This window comes from Pan paniscus, chromosome 20, assembly GCF_029289425.2.
Source record: "Pan paniscus chromosome 20, NHGRI_mPanPan1-v2.0_pri, whole genome shotgun sequence".
Taxonomy (NCBI): domain Eukaryota; kingdom Metazoa; phylum Chordata; class Mammalia; order Primates; family Hominidae; genus Pan; species Pan paniscus.
In genome coordinates, this window is record NC_073269.2 from 44,604,873 (window position 1) to 44,624,578 (window position 19,706).

Genomic DNA, 19,706 nt, shown 5'->3' on the forward strand with positions numbered 1-19,706 from the left:
GGCCGGGACCAATCCCAGGAGGAGGCGGTGTCTGCCACGACAGAAAATGAGTGTCTGCCCCTTGCCGGGGCTCACGCCCCTAACTCCAGCACTTTGGGAGGCCGAGGCGGGAGGATTGCTTCAGCCCAGGGGTTCGAGACTAGCCTGAGCAACATAGTGACCCTCGCCCCGCCCCATCTCTACAATTTTTTTTTTTTTTAATTTAGCCAGGCTCAGTGGCTTAACGCCTGTAATCTCAGCACTTTGGAAGGCTGAGGATCGCTTGAGCCCAGGAGTTCGAGACCAGCCTGGGCAACAGCGAGATCTCCATCGGTACAAAACATTTTTTAAAATGTAGATATCGAGCGAAAAGGTCGATGGGAAATGCAGTTCTCTACAGACAGCCGTTCAGTTTGGGTCATTGAGAGCACTGGAGAGCCAGAAAAGGCTGTGGAGCAAGGAAAAGAGAAACATTTGTGTTCCTGAGGGGCTAATTGGAGTTGTAGGGGCTTATACAATTTTTGACATCCCTTAGGTATTAAAGTAAATATTTATTTATTTTGAGACAGGGTCTTCCTCTGTTTTCCAGGCTGCCTCGGACCCCCTGAGCTCAAGTGATCCTCCTGCCTCAGCCTCCCCAGTAACTGGGACCACAGGCATGCGCCACCATGCCCAGCTAATTTTTAATTTTTTTGTCAAAACAGGATCTTGCTATGTTGCCCAGGCTGGTCTCGAATTCCTGGGCTCAAGCCATCCTCCTGCTTCAGCCTCCTAAAGCATTAGGATTACAGACATGAGCCACAGTGCCCGGCCTTAAAGTGAATAGTTAGAGTGAGAAAAGGAAACCCAACAAGTTAGGTGAGAAGAACCAGGTGTCTCTCTTGGAATAGATCTTAAGGCAGTTTCCCAGAAATTCATAAAAATGTTCTCACATTGCAACCTGGTTCCCTCTGTCCACCAAAAGCATTCTACAACGCCCAGCAACTCACAGCACACAGGCGCACCTGCAAGTGAAGAGCCCTGCCCACCTAGCGTCCTTAGTCTCTCCTCTCTCTGACTCTCAGTCTCCCCCCTTCTCTCCCTCTCAGACTCCCTGACTTATCTCAGGAAAACATAGTGGTGGAAGTTACTTCTGCGCAGCGATAGCGCATCCGGAAGGATGTCAGCAAGTGACCCTATCGCTGTGGCTTCCCCTTCCTCCTCTGAGACGTTGTCTTTTTGGAGACCTTAAGGGCTGCTCCTGGTTTCTCAGTGATGAGTCCTGGCTCCACTGTGGTTCCTTTTTGTGAGCGAAATGCCCGCATTCTTCTTCACCTCTGATTTAGCCTCTGTCCCCTGGGCTCCAACACCATTTTCTCCTCATCCTCAGCCCTCTCTTGCTCTGGTTGCTCCAGATACATCTCTTCCATAAATGTTTTTTTTTTTTTATTGCTTTTTTGTTTGTTTTTTGAGATGGAGTCTTGCTCTGTCGCCCAGGCTGGAGTGCAGTGATGCGATCTCGGCTCACTGCAACCTTTGCCTCCTGGGTTCAAGTGATTCTCCTGCTTCAGCCTCCCGATAGCTGAGATTACAGGCACATGCCATCGCACCTGGCTAATTTTTTGTATTTTTAGTAGAGACAGGGTTTCGCCATGTTGGCCAGGCTGGTCTCGAACTCCTGACCTCAGGTGACCCACCTGCCTTGGCCTCCCAAAGCACTGAGATTACAGGCATGAGCCACCGCGCCCAGCCTTATGTATATATATTTAATTAATAAAGCAAGTACTGCCAGGTGCGGCGGATCACGCCTGTAATCCCAGCACTTTGGGAGGCCAAGGCAGGCAGATCACCTGAGGTCAGTTTGAGACCATCCTTGCCAACATGGCGAAACCTTGTCTCTACTTAAAATACAAAAATTAGCTGGGTGTTGTGGCGGGCATCTATAATTCCAGCTACTTGGGAGGCTGAGGCAGGAGAATTGCTTGAACCCAGGAGGCAGAGGTTGCAGCGAGCCGAGATTGTGCCATTGCACTCCAGCCTGGGAGACAGAGCGAGACTCTTGTCTCAAAAAAAAAAAAAAAAAAAAAAAAAGCAAGTTCATTAGTTCATTGGCTTCCTGCTGGCCTCATGTTCACCCCTTACCAGTTGTGTGACTACTACTTTTTATTTTTTTGAGGCAGGGTCTACTCTATCACCCATACTGGAGTGCAGTGGTGCGATCATAACTCATTGCAGTCTCTAATTCCTGAGCTCAAACGATCCTCCTGCCTCAGCCTCCCGAGTAGCTGGGACTACAGACGCATGCCACCACACTTGGCTAATTTTTGTATTTTTTGTCGAGATGGGGTTTTGCCATGTTGCCTGAGCTGGTCTCAAATGACTACTTCATTTTTAAGCCTAAATTTTCTCATCTGTTTAGTGGGAATTATACTGGGACGGGGTTGAGAATTCAGTGCAAGTTCAGGTGTCCACAGGGCCTGGCAGAATGTAAGCCTTCGATCACTGGCACCTATTGTGTTACTGATTCTATTATCAGGTGCCTCTGCTTCTGGATTGTCAACCCCAAGTTGGGCTCTGCCCCGTGATCTGCCAGCTCTTTAATAGAACCAGCTGGGACATGTCTGAGCTGAGCCCCAAGCCCCGCTCCTCTGCCAGTCGGATGGGGTTAGGACTCTGGGCTGCCCTCCAAAAGGCTGTCAGGAAGGCGCTGAGTTCTGGCTGGAGGCAGAAGTGGAGAGACTTACAGGGGGGGCGCAGAAAGAAAAATTTCCTCTTAAATAGAGGCGTGTATTTGTGATTCTGCCTGGCTTGTTTCCATTCATCCTTCATGCGTCAGCTCAGCTAGCCCCTTCCTCAGGAAGCTCTCTTGACCTCCCTAGGCAGGGGTGGTTGCTTCCTCTGGACTCCCAGGGCCCTCTAGGGCTCCCTGATTCCAGGCTTGATCATTGTACCCTTGCTTCCCTCATCACAGCCCTGACCACTCTGGGCTGTCTTTTTTCTTTTTTTTAGAGATAGGGTCTCACTCTCTCCCAGGCATAGCTCACTGCAGCCTCGAACTCCTGGGCTCAAGCAATCCTCCGACCTCAGCCTCCCGAGTAGCTGGGACAACAGGCGTGGGTCACTCTTGTGTCAGTCTCCCAGTTAGACTGGGAGCCCCATGAATGCATGGCGCAGGATGGTCTCATCATTACTGAGTCTCCAGGATCATCCAGCGAGGGGTCAGCAGAAAGTGGGCATTGAACAAAGCTTTGGTGAGTAGCTAAGGATCCCCACTCTGTCCACACGGGCACAGGGGACACCTGACCCTGTGGTGTCCGCTGTTCCCACTCCGAGGCTCACAACTTGGCGAATGGAGCGAGAATTGGATTTCAGTTTGCCCCTTGCTCCGTCAGCCGCGCGCCCTGATGCAGTGCACAACCTTAGCTGCTGTGCGCGATGGGGGGCGACTCCTCGGCCTGCGAGCAGAGAGGAAAGTTCACATTCTTCTAACATAGGGAACCAGCCTTCCAGGAGGAGGAGAAGGAAGGAATGAGAGGAAGAGAGGACTACCTCCACCCTTTCCATTCCGTTGGTCTCCTGGGTCTGGGAGCACTGAGCTCCACCCTCTCCGAACGAACACCTGGCGGTTGGGCGTGCCTCAGTTTCCCGGAGGCGGGGCATTCCTCCGTCGCCGCCCCCCACCTCCCCTTTTTCCTCTTCCTCTTGGGGCATCTGCTGCCGCGCCTGTAGCACTCCCGGAACTGGAACTAGGTGCCAGACGGTCCGGAGGCGGGGGCCACGTCAGCGGGGCCACCCAGGGCTCGCGGGGTCCCGGTGGGTGCCATGCGGAGGGGCGCGCTTCTGGCGGGCGCCTTGGCCGCGTACGCCGCGTACCTGGTGCTGGGCGCGCTGTTGGTGGCGCGGCTGGAGGGGCCGCACGAAGCCAGGCTCCGAGCCGAGCTGGAGACGCTGCGGGCGCAGCTGCTTCAGCGCAGCCCGTGTGTGGCTGCGCCCGCCCTGGACGCCTTCGTGGAGCGAGTGCTGGCGGCCGGACGGCTGGGGCGGGTCGTGCTTGCTAACGCTTCGGGGTCCGCCAACGCCTCGGACCCCGCCTGGGACTTCGCCTCTGCTCTCTTCTTCGCCAGCACGCTGATCACCACCGTGGGTACGTAAGCGCCGCACCGCAAGGCGGCGAGGACCCGGGATCCCCACTTCATCCTTAACCCCTGGGGACCCCGGGGCCCTCACGAATACCCTTATCCCAATCCCCTCTGGGCTTCGGATCCCCCGAAAAGACCCCCGTGAGGACCCGGGACCCAGGCTCATGATATCTGCTCTGCTCGGGGAGCCCAAGTCCGAGCCCTTCCTCCTAAGTAGGAAACACCCAGCTCCCCTCAGAGTACCTTTGCAGAGACCAGCTGGGACCCCGTTCCTCGGTCTTTTTTTTTTTTTTTTTTTTTTCTTTTTCTTTTTTTGAGACAGGGCTCACTCTGTCGCCCAGGCTGGAGTGCAGTGGCACGATCTCGGATCACTGCAGCCTCCGCCTCCCGGTTTCAAGCTATTCTCCTGCTTCAGCCTGCCGAGTAGCTGGGATTACAGGCACATACCACCATGCCTGGCTAATTTTTGTATTTTCAGTGGAGACGGAGTTTCACCATGTTGGCCAGGCTGGTCCCAAACTCCTGACTTCAGGTGATCAGCCCGCCTCGCCCTCCCAAAGTGCTGGCATTACAGGCTTGAGCCACTGCACTGGGACTGCATTCCCCGGTCTTAATCCTCTTGGTGACCCGGGTCTATCCAGCCCCCTCTAAGCCTAGGACTGTCCTCAGAGACCTCCAGCAAGGACCCAGGACACGCCACCCTCCAAGGGAGATCCTTGCCCCCTCTGGACCCAGAACTCAACCATGCCAGGACCGCTGACTTTATCTCTAGTCTGGGCCTGCCACCCTTGCCATGTCTCCTGACCCTCCAGATATGTCCTTCTGGGAAACCCCCCTGGAGAAACCCCATCTCAACCTCCTCCTGACCCTGGCGCCTTAGCGAGGACCCTAAATCTCCAGACCTCTCAGGGTGTCCTCACTAAAGACCTCCCTCCCAACAGAGATTCCTCAGCAAGGACCTGGCACCCCCATCTGGGACTCCTGGCCCTCTGGACCTAGGCCTCTGCTGCAGACTGTTGTCTGTCTCCTGGCCCCATACTCCCCAGCAGGCAACTCTGACCCCAGACACAAAACCCTTCCCTAGGTACCCCACCCCATCTTGACATCTCCCCTATATGGGGTCACTCTCAATGCAGGATTTTCCTCCCAATAGGGACACCACCTGTTCCCTCTGGACCTGGGACTCCCAGTTCAGCAGCCCCAGCTAGGGATGTGTCAAAAGGACCCACCGTGGAGGGATCCCGAGTTTTGGGAAACCCCGAGAAACCAGACTTGGGAAATCTCTTTGTTGCCAGGCTCTGCTGCTCCCCCAGCCCCTTCTCAGCTCCCAGACTTCCTCTTTGTTTCTTTGTTGGGGATTTGTTGAGGAGAGGAGGCTGGTGCAGGGTTAGCCCAGACTCCTAACTCGCCCTCCCGGCCAACAATAGGGGGCAGCTTTTGCTTTTGGTCCCCTGGCAGCAGAGCTGGGTGACTTCTTGTTAGCTGACCTCCCCTGGGTCTGCCCATGCTGCCAGGGCGGCCTGACCTGCTTCTGAGCTTCCCTGGGTCATGTGCACACCTCCTACCTCTTCCCAGATCCTGGCTTCTAAGAAGTCATCCCTGGCAGGGCAGATGAGGGAAGCCAGACACACGTCAGGCACAGCCTGGCTACATCCCTGCTCAGCCGCGGCTCATTGCCAGTCCTCAGTGTCCTCCCCCATTGCTAAAATGGAGATAATAACACTCCCCATTTCCCTGTAATAGCAGTAGCCTGACAGAGGACTTGCCAATGCATGCTTTAACTCACTTAATCATCACAACAGCCTTGTGAGGCAGGCGCCTTTATAGGCTGTATATTTTTAGCCATGGAAACCGAAGCCTAGAGAAGTTGGGTAACTTTCCTAAGGTCACACAGCAAAGACGGCATAGAGTGGAGATTTAGTCAAGGCCATCAGGCTCTAGAGTCCCATGCTGCTAGCCAACACACCACACTACTTAGAAGAAGGGTGCTGTGTGTGTTGTAAAAGAAAAATATATGCTAACACTTGTTAAAAATGGAAAGTTATTGTGGTAGAGGAGAGACCATTGCAAAGGCCAGAGAGACTGAACTCAACTGTGAATATAGGAAACACAGCTGGAGTTTTATGGCTAACAAGTAGAATAAGGGAGTCAGTGGATGGAAGAATACTAAGAGGAGAGACATTCGGGTAGGGGGATTCTTGCTAAACTCAGCTTAACAAGATTCTTGCTAAAGACAGGCCAAGGACTTAGATATTGAGAGAGGGTGGATGAGGGCCAGGCGCAGTGGCTTACGCCTGTAATCCCAGCACTTTGGAGGGCTGAGGTGGGCAGATCACCTGAGGTTAGGAGTTCGAGACCAGCCTGACCAACATGGTGAAACCCCGTCTACTAAAAATACAAAAATCAACCGAGCATTGTGGCAGGCGCCTGTAATTCCAGCTACTCGGGAGGCTGAGGCAGGAGAATCACTTGAACCTGGGAGGCAGAGGTTGCAATAAGCTGAGATTGTGCCACTGCACTCCAGCCAGGGCAACAGAGTGAGACTCCATCTCAAAAAAACAAAAAACAGGCCGGGCAAGTTGGCTCACGCCTGTAATCCCAGCACTTTGGGAGGCTGAGGCGGGCGGATCACCTGAGGTTAGGAGTTCGAGACCAGCCTGGCCAACATGGCGAAACCCCATCTCTACTAAAAATACAAAAATTAGCCAGGCATGATAGTGCGTGGCTGTAATCCCAGCTACTTGGGAGGCTGAGGCAGGAGGATCACTTGAACCTGGGAGGCGGAGGTTGCAGTGAGCCGAGATCTCGCCCCTGCACTCCAGCCTGGGCGTTAGAGCAAGACTCTGTCTCAAAACAAACAAACAAAAAAGAGTGGTGGATGAGGAATTTGATCAGATATCGGGGCGGGTGGCTTGTAGGATTCTTGCTAAAACTGGGCCTACTTAAGGACTCAGGAGTCAGACTGAAGTGCGGTCAAGGAGGGAGTCTTTGTCCGTGCCAAGCGCTGGTAATAACTGATGTTTATTGAGTTAATGTTGACTGTTTTCATAGTGGGTGAAGCCTTGAATGCATCTGGAGAAATGGAAAACCAATTAAACGTGATTCAGAGAGACCTCTTCCCACAATGCCCCTCGTTTGGTCATAGGCCCAAATCTTGGCCCTGGAATTGATCTGGGCAGCCTTGCTGCACTTGAGGCAGGAGGAAGCGGGTAGTCCTACCCGGAACTGGGAATCAGAGAGAGGAAGTGAGCATTACAATCCTTGTAACTCTTTCCACGCTCTTGCTAGGCACTATGCCCTATCCCAGCCTAGTAGGATTACTACCACATTTGAGGAAGGGATTGTTTTTTGTTTTTCAGACAGGGTCTTGCTCTGTCACCCAGGCTAGAGTGCAGTGGTGCAGCCTTGACCTCCTGGGCTTAAGTGATCCTCCCACCTCAGCCTCCTGAGTAGTTGGAACCACACGTGCACGCCACTGCACCCAGCTAATTTTTTTATTTTTTATTTTTTGTAGAAGGTGGTCTCCCTATGTTGCTCAGGCTGGTCTCAAACTACTCCTAGGCTCAAGCGGTTCTCCTGCCTTGGCCTCCCAAAGTGCTGGAATTACAGGTGTGAGCCACCTTGCCTGGCCAGGAAGGGATTGCTTACAAGCCCATTTTTGCAGAGAGGGAACTGAGCCTCAGAGGGGAGAAGTCATCTGGCCAAAGTCATGCAGGGAGTAAATGGCAAAACACTGTTTTGGACTCTTCTCTTTGAAATAGTAACTTGAGGCTCACAGGCCCCATGCTTTTCAAACTCTATGATTTGTCTATTTATAAAGATTTCTTTTATTATTATTATTATTTTTTACAGAGATAGGGTCTTGCTATGTTACCCAGGCTGGTGTCGAACTCCTGGGCTCAAGTAATCCTCCCATTTTGGCCTCCCAAAGTGCTGGGATTATAGGAATGAACCACCTCACCCGGCCTGTTTATAAGGATTTCATGTCATTTGCAAACCTGCCAGGCTGCTGGAGTTTCCCCATCAAAAACCCTTGTATTAATGAGGGTTGGGGTCATAAGTGATACACCTCAAATTACAGTTGCTTAAATAAGAAGTGTATTTCTTGTTCACATTCCAGGTAGTCAGTCCAAGTCGTACTGCATGGTCAGAGACCTAGGCTCCTTCTCAGCAAAACCCTGGTGTTCCTGCCTAACTCCTCTGCGCAACTTCCATTCCCAAGGTCGCCTAATGGTCCAAGATGGCTGTGTAGCTCCAGCCTCCATGTCTGTGCTCCAGCCAGCAAGAGGAGGGAGGAAAGAAGGGAGACTGGCATCCCTTGCTCCTTAAGGACCCTTCCTGGAAGTTGCCTGACTCTTTCATGAATACCTCATTGGCCAGAGATTAGTCACAGAACCACACCTGGCTCTGCAAGGGAGGAGGGAACGTCCTGATTCCAAAAGGCCATGTATCCAGCTAAAACCCAGGGGGAGCCTTTTAAAGTTATTATTATTGTTATTATTTTTTAAAGTAGAGATAGGGTCTTCCTATGTTACCCAGGCTGGTCTCAAATTCCTGGGCTCAAGTGATCCTCCCACCTCAGCCTCCTAGAGGGCTGGGATTACAGGTGTGAACCACCATGCCTGGCTGGGATCATTTCTTTTCCCAAGTTTTTTATTATAGTAAAATACACATAACATAAAATGTACCATCTTAGTCATTTTTAAGGGTACAGTTCTGTGACATTAAGTACATTCATATTGTTACCATCATCACCTTCATCTTTTTTTTTTTAATAGATACGAGGCTGGCCATGCCATGTGGGAGATGGAGTTATTGCTCAACTCAAATCACTCTCCACCATCCATCTCTAAAACTTTTTTTTTTTTTTGAGACGGAGTCTTGCTCTGTCACCCAGGCTGGAATGCAGTAGCACAATCTTGGCTCGCTGCAACCTCCACCTCCCAGGTTCAAGTGATTCTTCTGCCTCAGCCTGCTGAGTAGCTGGGACTACAGGCATGAGCCACCATGCCCGGCTAATTTTTGCATTTTTAGTAGAGACGGGGTTTCACCATATTGGTCAGGCTAGTCTTGAACTCCTGACCTCATAATCTGCCCGCCTAGGCCTCCCAAAGTGCTGGGATTACAGGCGTGAGCCACTTCACCCAGCCTCTAAAACTTTTTTTCTTTTTTTCTCCTGAGACAGGGTCTCACTCTGTCGCCCAGGCTGGAGTGTAGTGGTGCCATCACGGCTCACTGTAGCCTCAGCCTTCCCAGGCTCAGGTGATTCTCTACCTCAGCCTTCCGAGTAGGTGAGAATACAGGTGCATACCACCATGCCCGGCTAATTTTTTTATTTTTCATAGAGACAGGGTTTCACCATGCTGCCCCGGCTGGTCTTGAATTCCTAGGTTCAAGCAATCCCCCCACCTCAGCCTCCTGAAGTGTTGGGATTACAGGCGTGAGCCCTGGCACCCAGCCTCTGGAACTCTTCTCATCTTGCAGAACTGAAATTCTGTACCCATTAAACCGTAACTCCCCATTCGCCCCTTCCCCTAGCCCCTGGCAACCACCATTCTACTTTCTGTCTCTGAAGTTGACTAACTGCTTTGTACAGAATAATGCAGTGTCTGTCCTTTCATGACTGGCTTGTTTCACTGAGCATAATGTCGTTAAGGTTCATCCATGTTGTACCATGTGTCAGCATTTCCTTCCTTTTTAAGGCTATATAACATCCCAATGTATGTATAAACCACATTTTACTTATTCATTAATCTATAGATGGAAATGTGTTGCTTCGGAGGTTTAGTTATTGTGAATAATGCTGTTATGAACATGGGTATACAGATACAGATATCCCTTCAACACCCTGCTTTAGGTTCTTTTGAGTATATAAAAAAACGGGGCCGGATGTGGTGGCTCACACCTGTAATCCTAGTATTTTGGGAGGCCGAGGCAGGCGGATCACCTGAGGTCAGGAGTTTGAGACCAGCCTAGCCAACAGTAAAATACTAAAAATACAAAATTAGCCAGGCGTGGTGGCGCCTGCCTGTAGTCCCAGCTACTTGGGAGGCTGAGGCAGGAGAATTGCCAGAACCTGGAAGGTGAAGGCTGCAGTGAGCTCAGATTGCACCACTGCACTCCAGCCTGGGTGACAGAGTGAGACTCCATCTCAAAAAATGAAAACAAAAACAAAAAAAACCCAGGATCCTTTCACGTGGAAAAGAGGCACAGGTGACACCTCCTCAAGTGCGCCACGTATCCATGCTTCATGGTGATCGAGGGCCGCATCTGTCATCTTTGGACAAGATAAACCAGGCCCCTCACCACCCTAGTCAGATCTCTGAACTTTGGTTTGATTTAATTGGAAAATAAAAAGATTTTAAATTACGCTTTGCTGGCTGGGAGAGGTGGCTCATGCCTGTAATCCCACCACTTTGGGAGGCCGAGGCGGGCAGATCACCTGAGGTCAGGAGTTCAAGACCAGCCTGACCAACATGGAGAAACCCTGTCTCTACTAAAAATACAAAAATTAGCCGGGTGTGGTGGCGCATGCCTGTAATCCCAGCTACTCGGGAGGCTGAGGCAGGAGAATCACTTGAACCTGGGAGACGGAGGTTGTGTTGAGCAGAGATCGCACCATTGCACTCCAGCCTGAGCAACAAGAGAGAAACTCTGTCTCAAAAAGAAAAAATTAATAAATTATACTTTGCCAAAGTGAGTCAGTCCCACCAACACCTGAATTCCCCTTGATCATATTTCTGTTTACAGAATTCATACCCACACCGAGCTTATTGTGTTCCCACGGTCCTTTGGGAGCCCATGGGGGCTTGTCACACCCATTTTACTTTTTTATTTTTCTTTTTATTTTTTTGAGACAGGATCTCACTCTGTCACCCAGGCTGGGGCACAATGGTGCAATCTCGGCTCACTGCCACCTCTGCCTCCTGGCTTCAAGCGATTCTCCCACCTCAGCCCCCAAGTAGCTGGGATTACAGGCATACGCCACCATGCCCGGCTAATTTTTGTACTTTTTGGTAGAGACAGAGTTTCACCATGTTGGCCAGGCTGGTCTCGAACTCCTGACCTCAGGTGACCTGCTCTCTTGGCTTCCCAAAGTGCTGGGATTACAGACGTGAGCCACCACGCCTGGCCCATTGTCTCGCTCATTTTAGAATAGGGCAAGCTGAGGCTCAGAGCCAGGCAAGAGCCTGCACCCTTCATTCTTTGTTTTGAGAAGTACTGATCGAGCGCCCACAGCAGTGATGAAACACGCAGAACCTCCTGCTTTGCTGAACTGGCAGCCTATGAGAAGACGGTAAACCATAGAGCATGCTAGAAGGTGTTAAGTGCTATGGGAAAAAAAAGTGTTGGGTAAGAGGATGTTACCATTTAGGGTGCTCAAGGGAAGGCCTCACTGAGAAGGTGACATTTGGATGAAGAAGACCTGGAGAGGAGAGAGGGGAGCATTCTTTGGGGAAGGAACAACCAGTGCAATGGCCCTGGGGTGGGAGCGTGCTGCCCTGGTGGACCCTGTGGGGCTTCATGGGTCATGATGAGGACTCTTTCCTTTTACCTGAGTGAGGTGGGGCCACAGAGGGGCTCTGTGCAGGGGAGGGGCATGACTGAACTCAGGTGTTGGCAGGCTCTGCTGGCTGAACAGATTGTAGGGGCTGGGGATGGGGAAGGGAGACCCAGGAGGAGGCTGCTGTGGTGGACAGGACCAGGGTGGGGGCCATGGGACTGGGTGGGGGAGAAGTAAGTGGGTTTTGGGCCTATTTGAAAGTTGAGATAATAGGCTTCACTGACAGATGGAGTGCGGCATGAGTGACGAGGGCGTCAGGGATGAAGGCAAGGCTCTTGGCCTGAGTGTCGAAGGACAGAGGTGCCATCACCTGGGACAGGAGGGGATGTGGGGAGAGGCAGGTTTGGGATGAAGCCATGTGTAGGTGTGGGTGTCCGCAGACCTCTCGCTGCAGGTGTTGAGTGGGCAGGAGGGTTTTCCCTGGCTGGGTCCTGGGGATCAGATCTGTAACTCCAACACCTTGGAAGGCAAAGGTGGGAGGATCGCTAGAGCCCAGGAGCTCGAGACTAGCCTGGGCAACATAGTAGGACCCCATCTCTACAAAAAAATTTAAAATCAACGGGGCGTGCTGGACATGCCTGTAGTCCCAGCTACTTAGGAGGCTGAGGTGGTAGGATCACTTGGGTCCAGGAGTTCAAGACTGCAGTAAGCTATGATGGCACCACTGCACTCCAGCCCGGGTGACAGAGTGACCCCCATCTCTAAAAAGAAAAAGATTTACCCTTTACTCTCTTTACTCCCCTAGGCTATGGGTACACAACGCCACTGACTGATGCGGGCAAGGCCTTCTCCATCGCCTTTGCGCTCCTGGGCGTGCCGACCACCATGCTGCTGCTGACCGCCTCAGCCCAGCGCCTGTCACTGCTGCTGACTCACGTGCCCCTGTCTTGGCTGAGCATGCGTTGGGGCTGGGACCCCCGGCGGGCGGCCTGCTGGCACTTGGTGGCCCTGTTGGGGGTCGTAGTGACCATCTGCTTTCTGGTGCCGGCTGTGATCTTCGCCCACCTCGAGGAGGCCTGGAGCTTCTTGGATGCCTTCTACTTCTGCTTTATCTCTCTGTCCACCATCGGCCTGGGCGACTACGTGCCCGGGGAGGCCCCTGGCCAGCCCTACCGGGCCCTCTACAAGGTGCTGGTCACAGGTGAGCTGGGTGGCTAGGGCAGGGCTTTGAGGAGGACCTAGCCCTGTCCCTGGGGGAGTTAAAGGCTCACAGTCCCACTCTGGGACTTCCAAAAGGGATCCAACCCCACCCTGCAGGGTCCAGTAGAACTGCGGCCCCACCTGGAAAATCTGAGCCCCAGGATGACCAACGCCCCTTCTCCGCCTTTACAGTCTACCTCTTCCTGGGCCTGGTGGCCATGGTGCTGGTGCTGCAGACCTTCCGCCACGTGTCCGACCTCCACGGCCTCACGGAGCTCATCCTGCTGCCCCCTCCGTGCCCTGCCAGTTTCAATGAGGATGAGGACGATCGGGTGGACATCCTGGGCCCCCAGCCGGAGTCGCACCAGCAACTCTCTGCCAGCTCCCACACCGACTACGCTTCCATCCCCAGGTAGCTGGGGCAGCCTCTGCCAGGCTTGGGTGTGCCTGGCCTGGGACTGAGGGGTCCAGGCGACCAGAGCTGGCTGTACAGGAATGTCCACGAGCACAGCAGGTGATCTTGAGGCCTTGCCGTCCACCGTCTCTCCTTTGTTTCCCAGCATCTGGCTGGGATGTGAAGGGCAGCACTCCCTGTCCCCATGTCCCGGGCTCCACTGGGCACCAACATAACCTTGTTCTCTGTCCTTTCTCTCATCCTCTTTACACTGTGTCTCTCTGGCTCTCTGGCATTCTCGCTGCCTCTGTCTTTCCCTCTTGCTGTCTCTGTTTCTCATTCTCTTTCATGTTCCGTCTGTGTCTCTCAATTAACCACTCGTCAACTGCTGATTCTACTGGGCTGTGGGCTCAGACCTCATTTCAGGCACCAGATTGGTCGCTACACCCTGGACAAGTGACTGCCCGTCTCTGAGCCTTGATTTCCTCAGCTGCCAAATGGGAAGAATAGAAGAATTTGCCCCTAAACCCCTCCTGTGTGCTGGCCCTGTGCTAGACAGTGCTGGAGACATAGTTGGGGGTGGAGAACTGCCCTTATGGAGCTTGCAGTCCAGTGAGGTGGACAGACCTGTCCCCAGACAGTGATGGCCCAAAATGGTCAGGACTTTAATGGAGGAGGTGAGGTGTTGAAAGCACAGGCAGAGTGGTCAGGGCTGAAGTCGGAGAAGCACAGGGACTAGGCCCAATCCAGCCTGGAAAGTCAGGGAGGACTTCCTGGAGGAAGGGACATCGAACTAAGACCTGAACTATGAGAAATAGGCAGGAAGAAGTTGTACCTGACTCATTTTTCTCAGGTGTCTCCAGGGAGCAGGACCCATGGAGGGACCCCTGGTGTAGGCCTGGGCGATAGACTCTTCCTCAGCAGCCTTGCAGGCAGGAAACAGACATAGGACCCCAGCCCAGATCTGAATGGCATGGGAGGTGCTGCCCTTAACCATGACACCATTGTAAGAGCTGTCCACATTTGTATGTTGTGCCCTGGAATTAGCCTGGTTGAGCTCAAATCCCAACTTAGCCGCGTCTGGCCTGTGTCCTTGGGCAGTCACACTACCTCTCTGATTTTGTTTCCTTATCTGTAAAATGGTGATCATCATAATACAACTTCAAAAGGATTTCAGGCTGAGTGTGGTGGCTCACGCCTATACGCCCAGCACTTTGGAAGGCTGAGGAAGGAGAATCGCTTGAGGCCAGGAGTTTGAGACTAGCCTAGGCAACACAGTGAGGCCTTATCTCAACAAAAACCACAAAATCTAAAAATAAGCTGGGTGTGGTGGTGCATGCCTGTGATCCTGGCTACTTCAGAGGCTGAGGTGGAAGGATCACTTGAGGCCAGGAGTTTGAGGCTGCAGTGAGTTATGATGGCACTGCTGCACTCCAGCCTGGGGGACAGAGTGAGACCCTGTCTGAAAGAAAGAGAGAAAGAAAGAAAGGGAAAGATGGAAGGAAGGAAGGAAAAAGAGAGAGAGAAAGAAAAAGAAAGAAAAGTAAGAAAGAAAAAAAGAAAAAGAAAGAAAGTAAGTAAGTCCTGGCTAACACGGTGAAACCCCGTCTCTACTAAAAATACAAAAAATTAGCCAGGTGTGGTGGCGGGCGCCTGTAGTCCCAGCTACTCGGGAGGCTGAGGCAGGAGAATGGCGTGAATCCCGGGGGGCGGAGCCTGCAATGAGCCGAGATCGTGCCACTGCATCCAACCTGGGTGACAGCGAGACTCCGTCTCAAAAAAAAAAAAAAGAAAGAAAGAAAAGAAAAGAAGGAAAGAAGCGGGGCACAGTGGCTCAGTCCTGTAATCCCAGTACCTTGGGAAGGCCAAGGTGGGAAGATCACTTGAGGCTAGGAGTTTGAGACCAGCCTGGCCAACATAGCAAGACCGCATCTCTACAAAAATAAAAATTTTAAAAAGGGCTGGGGCATTTGAGCTGGGTCCCAACAGTAGACAAGTAGAAAAGGCATGGAGAGGGCATACCAGGTGGGAGGAGCTGTGTGCAAAGGCCTGGAGATGGAAAAGCATGCTGGCCACCAGCTTCTGACAAGCAGTTTAGTATGAACGGTATGCAGGGAAAGAGGGAAGGAGGGCAGAGGGGTGGGCACGAGCACCCCTTAGTGTCCTTAAATGACCAGCATGGGAACCTGGTCTCTTTCCTGAGGGCCCTAGAGAGCCATGGAAGGGTTTAGAGTAGGAGAGGGTCATGGTTAGGTTTGGGTTTTAGGGTGATCCCCCTAGTTGCTCTGGAGAGGTGGAGCAGAGCGGGTACTGAGGCTGGGTGCCTGTGGGAGGCTGAGGCAGGAATGAAGAGGGAGACGATGGGCCTGGGCTGAGCCATGGAAGGGAGGAGGGGTGAGTGCGGGCACACTCAGGAGCCAAGTGGACAGGCCATAGCCCCCACAGACTGGAGGGACGCGGCTAAGGAAGGTCCCACAGAGTGGCCAGTTATCCCTGAGATGGGGACCTGGGAGAAAGAGCAGGTTTTAGCGGAGACGCTGAGGCTGCTTTAGAATATGGTGGGTGTGTGGGGCAAAAGGGACACCCAGGGGTGTATCAAGAGGTCATAGGGGGCAGGCCAGGTGGCTCACGCCTGTAATCCCAGCACTTTGTGAGGCCGAGGCAGGTGGATCACCTGAGGTCAGGAGTTCAAGACCAGCCTAGCCAACATGGTGAAACCCCGTCTCTACTAAAAATACAAAAATTAGCTGGGTGTGGTGGCACATGCCTGTAGTCCCAGCTACTTGGGAGGCTGAGACAGAATTGCTTGAACCTGGGAGGTGGCGGCTGCAGTGGGCCGAGATCACACCACTGTATTCCAGCCTGGGCGAAACAGAGACTCTGTCTCAAAAAAAAAAAAAAAGTCATAGGGGCTGGGCATAGTGGCTCTCACCTATAATCCTAGCAAATCGTAGTACTTTGGGAGGCCGAGGCAGGAGGATTGCCTGAGCCCAGGGGTTCAAGACCAGCCTGAGCAACATAAAATACAAAAAATACAAAAATTAGCTGGGTTTGGTGGTGTGCACCTGTGGTCCCAGCTACTCAGGAGGCTGAAGTGGGAGGATCACTTGAGCCTGGGAGGTCAAGGCTGCAGTGAGCTGTGATTGCATCACTGTACTCCAGCTTGGGTGACAGACCAAGACCCTGTCTCAAAAAAAAAAAAAAAGAAAAAGAAAAAGAAAATATGTATATTGGATATACTATGTGCCAGGCACGATTCCAAGCCCCTGATACATTCTCTACATTTTACAGATGGGGGAAGGAGGTCCAGAGATGTTAAATACTTGCCCAAGGTCACACAGAAAGTGGAACACTGGGATTTGAACAAGGTTTTGGTTGGGCATCTTTTCCTATGGGAGCTCAGAAATATCTGTTGTCTAGCCCTTTCTCAGCCTCCCAACCTTCTCGGTTCCTTACCTATGTCACAGCTGACTTTGAGCTAAAGTCATCTCGGGGCAGCTAGGTGCCTATGTGAGCTGGCGTTCATTTCTCACTGTTTCTCCTTCCAAATACCTCCAGGAAGAAAAGCAAGTTCTTTTCGGTCCAAGACATTAAAAAAGCCAGGCTCAGTGGCTCATGCCTATAATCCCAACACTTGGAGAGGCTGAGGCAGGAGGATCGCTTGAGCCCGGGAGCTGGAGACCAGCCTGGACATGTTAACATAGCTAGACCCCTCTACAGAAAATGTTAAAAATGAGCTGGGTGTGGTGGCGCACACCCGTAGTCCCAGTTACTCAGGAGGATGAGGCAGGAGGATCACTTGAGCCTAGGAGGTTGAGGCTGCAGTGAGCCATGATCACACCACTGGACTCCAGCCTGGGCCATAGAGCAAGACCCTGTCCTAGGAGAAAAAAAAGGGCCAGGCACAGTGGCTCACGCCTGTAATTCCAGTACTTTGGGAGGCCGAGGTGGGCGGATCACAAGGTCAGGAGATCAAGACCATCCTGGCTAACACAGTGAAACCCGTCTCTACTAAAAATACAAAAAATTAGCTGGGTGCGGTGGCATGCACCTGTGATCCCAGCTACTCGGGAGGCTGAGGCAGGAGAATCACTTGAACCCAGGAGGTGGAGGTTGCAGTGAGCCGAGATCCCACCATTGCACTCCAGCCTGGGAGACAGAGCGAGACTCCGTCTCAGAAAAAAAAAAAAAAAGAAAAAAGTGTGTGCTAAAAAATTCATCAGGTACTAAAGAGTGTACGGTGGAAAGTAAGTCTTTCTCCTACACTCAGATCATGGATGGATGCCTCAGGTCTTCCCAGGCACATTTGATGTATGTACCAGCCATATGCATGTGTGTGTCATTTATTTTTCACTCTACACAAGTAGTACCTAATATGGTGAGGTTGTTATGATTACAGACTCTGGAGGCAAAGTTCCTGGGTATAAATCTGAACTCTGTCACTCCCAAGCTAAGTGGCTTTGGGCAAGTGATTTCACCTCCATGTGCCTCAGTTTGCTAGTCTGTACAATGGGATGGTAATAGCACCTACCTCATGGACTTGAGAAGTCAGCAGCTTCATACCTCTAAAGCCCTTAGAGCTAGCAGTGTGTGGCACTCAATAAAATGTTGACTAATGATGATTCTCACTTCTGTACTATGCTTTTTCGTACCAATTATAAATATTAATATTTTAATGTCACCTTTCTTTTATTCTTGTTTCTGTACCTTGCTTTTGTCACCAACACAGTGTAATTCAGAGATAATTTCAGAGACATACAATAGGTCTTTTTTTTTTTTTTTCTTTTTTGAGACTAAGCCTTGCTCTGTTGCCCAGGCTGGAGTGCAGTGGCACGATCTCAGCTCACTGCAACTTCCACCTCCTGGGTTCAAGCAATTCTCCTGCCTCAGCCTCCCGAGTAGCTGGGATTACAGGCACCTGCCACTATGCCTGGCTCATTTTTGTATTTTTAGTAGAGACAGGGTTTCACCATGTTGGCCAAGCTGGTCTCGAACTCCAGATCTCAAGTGATCCACCCGCCTCAGCCTCCCAAAGTACTGGGATTACAGGTGTGAGCCACCACACCTGGCCACAATAGGTCTTATATCTTACGGTGTCTCCTCTAGGACACATGTCCCATAAATAATTTCAACATCCCCTGTTGATGATATGTGGGTGTTTTCCAGTCTTTTGCTGGTACAACAATGCTACAGCAAACATCTTACGGTTTAAGATCTAATGAAGGGATCGAATGAGGCAGGAGTTCAAGACCACCCTGGGCAACATAGCAAGACCCTCCCTGTACAAAAATTTAAAAATTAGCTGGGTGTGGTGGAACACCAGCTAGTCAGGAGGCTGCGGCAGGAGGATCACTTGAACCCAGGTATTTGGGACTAGCTTGGACATCATGTGAGACCTCATCTCTGCTGGACATGGTGGCTCATGTCTGTAATTCCAGCACTTTGGGAGGCGAGATGGGAGGATTGCTTGAGGCCAGGAGTTTTAGACCAGACTGGTCAAAATGGTGAGACCCCATCTCTATTTTTTTTTTTTTTTTTAAAAGATGAATAAAGGTCGGGTGCAATGAAGCACATCTGTAATCCCAGCACTTTGGGAAGCTGAAGCGGGTGGATCGCTTGAGGTCAGGAGTTCGAGACCAGCCTGGCCAACATGGTGAAACTTTGTCTCTACTAAAAATATAAAAATTAGTCGGGTATGGTGGCAGATGCCTGTAATCCCAGCTACTCAGGAGGCTGAGGCAGGAGAATTGCTTGAAACGGGGAGGTGGAGGTTGCAGTGAGCCGTGATGGCACCACTGCACTCCAGCCTGGGCGACAGAGTGAGACTTTGTCTCAACAACAAAAAAAAAAAAAAGGGGAAAAAAAGAAGATGAAAAAGAAACCCCCATCTCTAAAAAAAAAAAAGTAAAAATAAAACAAATTAACTGGATGTGATGACTCACATCTGCAGTTCCAGCTACTTGGGAGGCTGAGATGGGAAGATCACTTGAGCCTGGGAGTTCGAGGCTGCAGCGAGCAATGATTGCGCCACTCCACTCCAGCCTGGGTGAGAGAGTGAAACCCCGTTTCTAAAAAAACAAAATTAAAAAAAAAGGGCTCTGGTACATGGCTACTGAGTTTCTTCCCCTAGAAGATGTCACCGTTCCCTAGCCTGCGGGGGTGGGCTGGGGTGGGAAGGATAGACCACCATCATCGGTTCATTTACATAAAACAACTATTATATGCGGTGCCTTGCAGGGCTGGGGGACAACAGAGGCAGAGAAAGCCATACACCCTGCCCTCACGGAGCTTGTGATCCAGTGGAAAAGAAACACCCATTTCCAGTCATGAGTGGCCTAGAGAGGCCAAGAGGTAGGATGAGGGCTGGTCATGTATCACAGAGAAGACCTAAAGGAAGGAAAGTGGTGGGCCCTGTTAAAAAGCATGGAATGGTATTCCAGAGGGCATTACTGAGTCTGCACAGGTCTGGAGCATGCATGGCTCACACCTGATCAAGGATATTCAAGTCGCT

The 19,706-nt window shown here is 51.6% G+C and overlaps 1 protein-coding gene across 1 annotated transcript; it reads left to right on the forward strand.

Moving 5' to 3' along the window:
• The first annotated feature begins 29 nt into the window (after nucleotides 1–29).
• KCNK6 (potassium two pore domain channel subfamily K member 6) lies at nucleotides 30–18,763 on the forward strand. Its single transcript, XM_034945299.3, has 3 exons — nucleotides 30–4,102; nucleotides 12,407–12,802; nucleotides 12,994–18,763. The coding sequence occupies exons 1-3, from the start codon at nucleotides 3,781–3,783 to the stop codon at nucleotides 13,215–13,217; spliced, it is 942 nt and encodes a 313-aa protein (XP_034801190.1). The 5' UTR covers nucleotides 30–3,780; the 3' UTR covers nucleotides 13,218–18,763.
• The last annotated feature ends 943 nt before the right edge of the window (nucleotides 18,764–19,706 follow it).